Source organism: Musa acuminata, chromosome BXJ3-11 (assembly GCF_036884655.1).
Source record: "Musa acuminata AAA Group cultivar baxijiao chromosome BXJ3-11, Cavendish_Baxijiao_AAA, whole genome shotgun sequence".
Lineage (NCBI taxonomy): Eukaryota > Viridiplantae > Streptophyta > Magnoliopsida > Zingiberales > Musaceae > Musa > Musa acuminata.
The window spans coordinates 7,889,766-7,900,430 of record NC_088359.1 but is presented as its reverse complement, the minus strand read 5'-3'; the positions used below and the strand labels follow the sequence as shown (position 1 = coordinate 7,900,430).

The window sequence follows — 10,665 nt, the reverse complement described above, 5'->3', positions numbered from 1 at the left end:
AGGAGAAGTTTAAAGCATGTAAGCGAAGAGTGGGCTTAGTACAGCCCACCAAATGAGCTGGAGGGGGAGAATTGTTAGGTCCAACCCATATGTGGGCTTGGACAATTGAGCTTTTTTGAACCCAAATATTAATTAAAAGGCAAAAGGTGAGGGTAGCGAGCATGAGCAGTGAGCGCACAGCGAGCAACGATGGCACAAAGAGAGAGAGAAAAAGGAGAGATAATATTGAGTTTTTTACTTGACGATCAGTGGCCAAACGTTGTCAGTTTTGGCTCAAATTTTGTGCAGAGAATCTTTGTAGCAAGCTCTATAATCCTAATAGTGTTGATCTACAGTTTACCCTCTTTAAGGTGTTTTTCTGCTATATCCACTTTGTGAGACCTAGAATTCTCTTTTGATGAGATCCATCCTATGTGATGAAGATATACTATTCTTGAGCCAAGATCTATGTTCTTAATGTTATTATAATCCTCTGGTTATTCTAGAAAAGATTTACTGTAAACCTGTTATCATTATTATTGATAGTAGAAGTTTAAGGTGAACTACGATCCCGTGATTTTTCCTCATTGGGTTTTTCACGTTAAAAGATTTGGTCTGTGATTGATTTATTGCTCTATTATTTATGCTGTGCTGATTGATATTTGTATTTTGATATCAAATTGGTATTTTGATAAGGAACCCATTTTTATACACAAAGAGGAAAAAGAATTATTTCACTTTAACATATTTTTTCCCAACAATACCAAACTCCGAGTTCATGTAATGCCCCCAATAATCTCCATCTCTAAACGAGCATATCATTTTGAATAGAAGCAATCGATTGTTCATTTTGAATAGAGGCACACCGTTAGAGGGGAAAGGAACCATGAATCCCATACTCTCGTAATGGGCGGTTCGTCACAGTATCACCGAGCTCATTCAATTGCTTGGAAGCAATTGGGCGGAAGTTAATTTGCATAAGGGAAAGTGTGTCTCGTGAACTGACTATCTGTTGTTCAGGAAGAACTGGTGGGAATCTTTTATAAAAGGCTAAGTAACTGCAATGATCTCAACCTTAAATGAACTTTCAGATGCATCCTCTTGTTGTGTCCTCCGTGTTCTTTCATCCCGTACCCTAACCCTAAACCCTACGCCAAGGCTCCTTCAAAGGTTTCTTTTGTCGGTAGCCATGAAGAGTGCCACTACCTAGCTGAGAAGAAAGGAGGCTAATTAAGCTAAAGAAAAGCTTAGGCTTTAAAGAAAGTTTAAGACAATTCGGGTCAAGAACATCACAAATTGTGAGTGAGAACCTAAGTTGGTTCATGTAGGATTGGATGTCTGTAATATAATAATTGGATCTTTGATTTGTTTGTGATGACTAATGGCCACCGTACGCAATGGTATAAAGTTGGAGCGCATGCAAGTGCTCACATGATTCGTCATTTAATGTTTGATGTATCATCTTCATCATAATCAGTTCTATAGTCCAGAAAAATATTTTTATAACTTCATCTTTTATAAATCTCAATGACTATATATATATATATGTACCTTTTCGTTCGCAAAATGGTAAAAGAATATGATTTAGACGCTAAACAAGTAATCAATTTTGTCTTGATGCATTTGATCCTAATACTCATGCTGTGTGGAACAGAGAATAATGCTACATAGAGAAGTAAATTGCATCTGCCAACATATCACCAATAAACCTTGCAAAAGTTGTCTCCAAAAACATAAACCCCCCCAAATAGTGAATACATAAACTTGAATACGTAAACTCACATCATACCCGAATTAGAAAGGAGAAGAAGAAACAAACAAACAAAACCAAGCAGATGAAGCGCCTGATTAGAATGGCTAAGCAGACGGCGGGTGGTAGAATTGCAACAAGGTGTAGATGGTCTGCAACACCGTGAGAACCAGCAGCACAATGGCGGCGACAAGCGAGAGAAGGCTCCAAGGGCTGCTGAAGTGAGTGTGCTTCAAGTTGGCCCACCACCTGTTCCGGCGCCTCCCGAAGTAATATTTAACCTCCCCATACACGTCGCCAAGGATGCCTTGCGGCGGCCTCATCGCTCCCGAACGCGTTTTTATAGGGTTCGACGTAGTTAGAGACTGTATCGACTGAAATTACCTAATGATAAGAGCAAAAGAGAAAGTTTTATTAGCTCCGAATCAACATACAGACAATCAAAAACTAATTTAACACAAATCAATCCAGTTTTGTCACTTGTAAGAAAAAAACATCAATATGTTTCAAACCAATCCCAATGAACCAAACAAATATCGGTAATTGAAACTTGAGGGAAAACACAACTGAATCAAAAGATCTTTCTAGCCAAGCCATGTAATGACGTAGAAATAAGGAAAGAAATCAAACCAAGCAGAGCATCACTGATTAAGGCGACAGAGATCATGCAGATAGGTGGAACTGCAACACTGCGTAAATGGTCTGCACCACCGTGAGGACCAACAAGACGATGGCAGCCATGAGTGAGAGGGTGGTCCATGGGCTCTTGAAGTATGTGCGGCAGAGGTTGGCTCGATGCCTTCTGCATTTCTTCTGGCTATACGTAATGACATTGTTTTGGACCTTGCTGAGGTTGCTGTTGGGGACGAATACCACGTCCTTGGCCAGGCGGTTGAACAGCTCGGCGGCTTCCGTGTCGCTTCCCAATGCGTTCCGGATGATCCGCTTGTAGTGCAACAGTTTGATGTCCTTGGCGGAGTCGATGATGCTGTCCATGAACACGACGTAGGAAGTGACCTCGTTGCCGGTGCGGATATTGAGGCGCTCGAAGGCCATGAGGTTGAGAAACATGTACTCCGTGCTGTCGTCGACTGTAAGCTTCGGCAGGCTGAGGACACCGTGTAACGGTTATTATTAAATATTTTATTTAATAATAATGTAATCGTTCTTATTAAGATTCATAATTCATTATCATGAATTTCTTCATTTATTATGGTTTAAATGATTTTAGTTTCTTATTCTTTATGCATGAAACCGTTATTATTAAATTAATATTTAATATCATTAAGTTCTTCATTATGGTTCAAACGTTACAAATTTGAATTAATTCTTGAACGTTATGAGTTGGTGATGATAAATGTTCTTGATGGGAGAACATCTATATATACATGAGGATTTTGGTCCCTTGGCTTAATCATCTCTTTGAAGCGAAAGGCTTTCCTACACCATCTAAAGTGAGAGTTCTGAGCCGAGAAGAACCAAAGTTCAAGAAGAAACCTCTGCAGAAATTCTTGGCGACAATGGCTGGAGGTACGCTATTTCGTTTCCGCATTAGTTTTATTGTGTTTCTATTACAATGATTTAGAAACACAAGTTGGCTTCATTAAAATTTCTTACATTTGGTATCAGAGCCGAATGACCTCTGTCTCGATATGAAAAAGTTTTCATTTTTATGCCATGAAAATGATTTGATTTTGGTTTCTTCTTGGAAACTTGTTGATATATTTTGTTGAAAATCATGAGGAAATATCATTTTCAACATTTTTAGTCGGTAAAATGCTCATATTATGTATACATATTTAGTTATATTAAATTATGTTTATGAGCAAATTTTTTATGTTTAAAAATGTCTAGTGATCCATATAATCTTAATTAATTAAGAATTAGCCACAGCATCCTTAATAAATTAAAATTATATATAAAGTTAAAATAAGGATCACATAAGTAATTAGACATCATAATTGATTATATTTCGTATAATAATTGTTATCCCACAGGATCTTTTATTATATTTAATATAATTAATCAGGATAAAATATCAGATTATTTTCATAATTTACCTACGGGGATTATGAATTGGAATATAATTTGATAGTTTTATCATAAAGACCATATGAATCTATTTGAATTAAGAATTTAGCCCACAGGCAATTTTTATGTCATGAGATTCATATTTTTGGCATGTTTCACATTGGTAAAACATGTAATTTAGCCTATTAAGCTTCAAATTTTGACATAAGCATGTTTGATTTTATGCAGTTTCTCAAACTGTTAATTTCTCTGATATTCGATGTGATATTCCCGAACTTAGTGGTGATAACTATAAGATATGGAAGGAGAGAGTTCTCCTCCATTTAGGGTGGATTGATATCGATTATGCTATTAGAAAAGACGAACCACCTATAGTCACCGATACCAGCACTCTAACTGAGATCGCGTTATATGAGCGATGGGAGCGATCCAATCGGCTAAGCGTGATGTTTATCAAAACTAAGATAACTGCTGGCATACGTGGTTCTGTTGACCAGCATGAAAATGTCCGAGACTTGCTAAAGGCTATCGATGAACAATTCATCACTTCGAATAAGGCACTAGCAAGCACCCTTATAATGAAATTTTTATCCCTTAGACTCACCAACATAAAGGGTGTGCGTGAGCACATAATGCAAATGCGAGATATTACGGCTCAACTTAAGAAACTTGAGGTTAATATGTCAGAATCCTTCCTGGTGCACTATATTCTGAACACCCTTCCACCTCAATATAGCCCTTTTAAAATTTCATACAATACACATAAGGACAAATGGTCAATTAATGAATTAATGACTATGTGTGTTCAAGAAGAAGAGAGGCTAGTAATGGAATTGGGTGAGAGTGCATTGATGGTAACCACTCGAGGGAAGAACAAAACTGACAAACATCAAGCCAATCAAAAAGCTTATCAGCAGGGAAAAGGTAAAATACCACCCCAAGCTGATATCAAGAAAGAAGCAAGGTGTTTCTTTTGTAAAAGAAAGGGACACATGAAGAAGGAATGTACGAAATTCCAACAATGGCTTGAAAAGAAAGGTAAACCAACCTCATATGTATGTTATGAATCTAATATGGTCAATGTTAATATTAACACCTGGTGGATTGACTCTGGATCAACAATCCATATTGCAAACTCTTTGCAGGGTATGCAAAACCTAAGGAAGCCAGTGGGAAGTGAGCAAAGCATCTTATCAGGAAATAAGATGGGCTCACATGTGGAAGCAATTGGAACATGCATTTTAACTTTAAGTACTGGTTTTGTTTTAAAATTGGAAAGAACCTTTTATGTACCAAGTTTCTCACGAAACTTAATTTCTGTTTCCAGACTCGTACCATTTGGATATTCTTTTAATTTTAAAGACACATCATTTCGTTTATTATATAAATCTGATTGTGTTGGGAATGATATTTTGTCTGATGGTCTTTACCGTATTTTATTACAAAATGATAATACTCAAGGTTCAATGCATGTTCACGCTGGCATTAAGAGGTATAATATTAATGAGGACTCCTCTATATTATGGCATCGGAGATTAGGACATATCTCCATAGAGAGAATTAAAAAATTAGTTAAAGATGGGATACTTAGTACTCTTGATTTTACTAATTTTAAGACTTGTGTGGACTATATTAAAGGAAAACAGACCAATAAGTCCAAAAGAGGTGCTAATAGGAGTTCAGACTTATTAGAAATAATTCATACTGATATATGTTGTCCAGAAATACTTCATCTCCTTTATAGATGATTACTCACGATATATGTATATATATTTGCTTCATAATAAAAATGAAGCATTGGATGCCTTCAAAGTCTTTAAGGCTGAAGTTGAGAACCAATATGGTAAGCAAATTAAAATTATGAGATCAGATAGGGGTGGAGAATATTATGGTAGATATACTGAAAATGGACAAGCACCTGGTCCTTTTGCTAAGTTTCTTCAAGAACATGGGATTATTGCCCAATACACTATGTCTGGTTCTCCAGACCAGAATGATGTTGCAGAAAGAAGAAACCGAACATTATTGGACATGGTGCGGAGTATGCTTAGCAACTCCAATCTTCCTAAGTTCTTATGGACTGAAGCATTAAAAACGGTTGTGTATATATTAAACCGAGTTCCAACCAAGGCTGTCCAAAAGACACCATTTAAACTATGGAAAGGTTGGAAACCGAGTTTGCGACATATGCGCGTTTGGGGATGTCCGTCTAAAGTCAGGATATATAATCCACAAGAGAAGAAACTGGACCCGAGGACTGTTAGTGGGTATTTCATTGGATATGCCGAAAAGTCCAAAGGTTACAGGTTCTATTGTCCATCTCACACAACTAGGATTGTGGAATCAAGAAACGCTAAATTTCTTGAGGGTGATGTGATTAGTGGGAGCGATCATTTCAGGAACATAGTTTCCGCACATGATCATATAGAATCTCAGCCTTCCACATCAAATGATAGATTGGTTATAGTTCATAGCACTCCTCAAGTACAAACTAGTGCTGAACAACCAATCATTGAAATTCCACAAGTTGTTGATAGTATTCTAATAGATCAAGCAGTTCAGGAATTGCAACAAGCTCCTGAACAACTAGTTAAACCACAAGTTCCTCAAGGAACCATTGGTACAACATTAAGAAGATCTACTAGAAATAAAAGATCAGCAATTCCTAGTGATTATGTTGTATATCTACAAGAATCTGACTATAATATTGGAGCCAAAAATGATCCTGAAACATTTTCACAAGCCATGAGTTGCAAAAAGTCAAATTTATGGCATGATGCTATGAAAGAAGAAATGAATTCCATGATGAGCAATGGAGTCTGGGATCTTGTAGAGTTGCCTAATGAAGCAAAGGCCATTGGTTGCAAATGGGTCTTTAAAACTAAGAAAGATTCGTTAGGCAACATTGAGAGATACAAGACAAGACTTGTTGCAAAGGGATTTACTCAAAAAGAGGGAATCGATTATACGGAGACATTTTCTCCTGTATCTAAGAAAGATTCTCTGCGTATTATTTTAGCATTAGTTGCTCATTTTGACCTTGAGTTGCAACAAATGGATGTGAAAACAGCATTTCTTAATGGAGATCTAGAGGAAGAGGTTTATATGAAACAACCTGAAGGTTTCTCCTCTAGTGTTGGTGAGCACTTGGTTTGCAAGCTTAGGAAGTCCATATACGGCTTAAAACAAGCCTTCCGCCAATGGTATTTTAAATTTCATGAAGTGATTTCTTTATTCGGATTTGTTGAAAATCTCATGGATCAATGCATATACCAGAAGGTTAGTGGGAGTAAAATATGTTTCCTTGTTTTATACGTAGATGATATTTTGCTTGCAACCAATGATAAGGATTTGCTGCATGAGGTGAAACAATTTCTTTCTAAAAATTTTGACATGAAGGATATGGGTGAAGCATCTTATGTCATTAGCATTAAGATCTATAGAGATAGACCTCGAGGCATTTTAGGTCTATCACAAGAAACCTATATTGATAAACTTTTAGAAAGATTTCGGATGAAGGATTGTTCACCAAGTGTTGCTCCCATTGTGAAACGTGATAGGTTCAATTTGAACCAATGCCCAAAGAACAATTTTGAAAGGGAATCAATGAAAAACATCCCATATGCTTCTGTCGTAGGAAGCCTTATGTATGCTCAGGTCTGTACTAGACCTGATATTGCATTTATTGTGGGGATGCTAGGTCGATATCAGAGTAATCCAGGTATGGACCACTGGAGAGCTGCAAAGAAAGTGATGAGGTATCTACAAGGAACCAAAGATTACATGCTTATGTATAGACATACAGACAATCTGGATGTGATTGGTTACTCAGATTCAGACTTCGCCGGTTGTGTTGATTCTCGTAAATCAACATCAAGATATATTTTTATGATGGTCGGTGGAGCTATTTCTTGGAGAAGCGCTAAGCAGACCTTGACTGCTACTTCTACCATGGAAGCTGAGTTTGTCTCCTGCTTTGAGGCTACTTCACATGGTGTATGGCTTAAGAGTTTCATTTCTGGGCTTAGAATCATGGATTCTATTTCTAGGCCATTAAGAATTTTCTGTGACAATTCAGCTGCTGTCTTTATGGCTAAAAACAATAAAAGTCGAAGTCGAAGTAAACACATCGACATTAAGTATTTAGCCATAAGAGAACGTGTAAAAGAAAAGAAAGTGGTCATTGAGCACATCAGCACTGAATTGATGATTGCTGATCCTTTGACTAAAGGCATGCCACCTCTAAAATTCAAGGATCATGTAAAGAAAATGGGACTTAGTTCTACTTTGTAATGATATTGAAACTCTTATATATTGTGAAATTTTCTCATTTATATGCACATTATTTTGAGAAAATATATTATTGTTGGACCAAGAATAAACATAAGGTTTATTCATAAAGTAATATTACCACATTAAGATTAAGAAACTAAATACATCGTGATACATGGATAATAATACTCGCTCTTAGAGGACTTATTGCTATGATTCATGTATTTATTTCTTAAGAAAGTTGTTCGAGAAAGATTAATTCAAATTATTAAGATAAACGTATGGACCAAGTGGGAGAATATAACGGTTATTATTAAATATCTTATTTAATAATAACGTAACCGTTCTTATTAAGATTCATAATTCATTATCATGAATTTCTTGATTTATTATGGTTTAAATGATTTCAGTTTCTTATTCTTTATGCATGAAACCGTTATTATTAAATTAAATATTTAATATCATTAAGTTCTTCATTATGGTCCAAACGTTACAAATTTGAATTAATTCTTAAACGTTATGAGTTGGTGATGATAAATGTTCTTGATGGGAGAACATCTATATATACATGAGGATTTTGGTCCCTTAGCTTAATCATCTCTTTGAAGCGAAAGGCTTTCCTACACCATCTAAAGTGAGAGTTCTGAGCCGAGAAGAATCAAAGTTCAAGAAGAAACCTCTGCAGAAATTCTTGGCGACAATGGCTGGAGGTACGCTATTTCGTTTCCGCATTAGTTTTATTGTGTTTCTATTACAATGATTTAAAAACACAAGTTGGCTTCATTAAAATTTCTTACACACCGTGTTTGAACTGGATGTCAAGGAGGCTGTCGGATTTGCTCTTCCTGAAGCGGATGCCGGCATCGCGCAGCTCAGACGCCGACCAGATGATCGAGACTTTTGGACTGTTTTTCTGGCCACGACTAGTGGCCGCCGACGATTGCTTGCCCAACCGGCTAAGTCGGAGCATGTCAAGGAGGTGGCGGCGTTCTCCTTCCACCGTCAACGTCTTGTCCCAGAATGTCAGCACCAGTTCGTTCACGTTCTCCTGGTGTGCAGATTAGTGAGACAAGAATTAAGTGGAAATTATGGACACAGACAGAGCATAAAAGTTAGTGTTACCACGCAATCGCCACGACCCTCAACAAAAACCAGTTTGTACAAAACTAGCAGGGGCAGCTGGTTCTCGAACATCATCATATCTCGCTTTATGCAGGGCACGGTGTACAGATTCCCGTGGTCGCTAAAGATGGGTTCATCCATTTCGTAGCCACCGTCATCGGGCTTCTTGGTCGCGACACGAATTATCTCGAGCATGAAGCACCCGTCAAGGATCATCAGATGCAGGAACCTCTCGTCCTCCGCCCACTTCCCGTCGAGGCTCTGATAAGCGCCCCGTAGCTGCTGCACGACCTCCGCCATTGCGGTCCTGACGTCTTGGAGAGACTTATTGGCTCTCTTGAGGAAGTGGGTGAGGGCCCGATCCTTGTGCTCGTCCATCGGCATGACGTTGGGGTCACCATGGTGGTATGGCCCAAAGGAGACGATCTGTGGCTTGTAGGCATGGCAGTTCAACCTTCTGATGTAAGCAGGAACTCTGTATATGGATGGCTTCGGGCTTTGCTGCTTCTCGGCTGAATTACCCGTGTTCTCGGTTTGGTCATCGATCTCCAGCGCCCAGCTTCTCTCTTCGGTGGCCATGGGCTGGTCTCTAATCTTCACCGCCCAGTTGCTCTCTCTTGTGGCCATGGAAGTGGGTGTGGTGTTCGGTAGTCCAAGCAGCTTAAGAACGGCATCACTTGGTTGTGCTTTATAAGCATGCAACGTGGAACATTTCCACGTCATTACCTGTTTAATTGGAGCATTGGGACCAATTAGTGATCCGAGGATGCATAACAGATGAATATATCTGAAGGAGTTATTATGCATATTTCCGCGAAACTACACTACCCAATAAAGCATGAAGCCAACTCGAACGTGTTAGGAGAGAGTTGAGTGTTCCTTTGAGATTGAAGGATGCTGTGGTACCAACTTGTAATGCACACAAAATGGCACTCCTTTAAGATTCTTCCTTTGGATCACCTCACCTATTCCTCTCTCGTGCGTAATGCACACAAAGTGGCGCCAACTTCTACAAGACAATCGTTTGGTGTGGGTGTGTAAAAGCCACAAGCTATCATGGAATGATAACATTTAGTAGGACAAGGCAACAATAAAAGCATTAAAGCCGGCGATAGATCCGTCATGAACGCAGCAAAGTACTTCCCCAAAGTCTCTAAACAAATTCAAGAGAACACTTTGCCAGCTAAAAAACAAACTCACTTCTTTATACCCACTCATTTGCATCGATTTCTAATGCATCACCGACTGGATATTTAGGAACCAAGTCATAGATACTCCATTCATGTCATGTGTGTTTCTCATGATATACCAATATCGTCAAAATTGATTCGTTCAACAAGATGAACAATCTAGAAGAGAGATAAAGAACTTAAGGGAAATCCTCCCTCGTATAAATAGAAAAGGGATATATTAATGCATTCAAGCTTCTTTACTTTTTCAATAAAGCTTCTTCAATAATTCTTCTTATCTTTTATTATTTCTAACATGGTATCCAATGAGAAAAACGAAGC

At 38.1% G+C, this 10,665-nt stretch overlaps 1 protein-coding gene across 1 annotated transcript; it reads right to left on the bottom strand.

Annotated features, from left to right (window-relative positions):
* Positions 1-1,690: 1,690 nt before the first annotated feature.
* Positions 1,691-9,795, bottom strand: LOC135652359 (UPF0481 protein At3g47200-like). Its single transcript, XM_065173202.1, has 4 exons — positions 9,155-9,795; positions 8,839-9,080; positions 2,587-2,852; positions 1,691-2,036 (listed from the first exon to the last, which is right to left on the bottom strand). Exons 1-4 carry the CDS (start codon positions 9,779-9,781, stop codon positions 1,837-1,839), a joined length of 1,335 nt encoding a protein of 444 aa, XP_065029274.1. The 5' UTR covers positions 9,782-9,795; the 3' UTR covers positions 1,691-1,836.
* Between the last annotated feature and the right edge of the window lie 870 nt (positions 9,796-10,665).

Excerpts from the sequence above, each read along its gene's own strand:
- LOC135652359 (XM_065173202.1), bottom strand. The coding sequence starts at position 9,781 with ATGGCCACAAGAGAGAGCAACTGGGCGGTGAAGATTAGAGACCAGCCC. Across the intron at positions 9,081-9,154 it reads AGGGTCGTGGCGATTGCGTG|GAGAACGTGAACGAACTGGT; the intron begins GTAACACTAACT and ends TCTGCACACCAG. Across the intron at positions 2,853-8,838 it reads CTCCTTGACATCCAGTTCAA|ACACGGTGTCCTCAGCCTGC; the intron begins ACACGGTGTGTA and ends ATAATAACCGTT.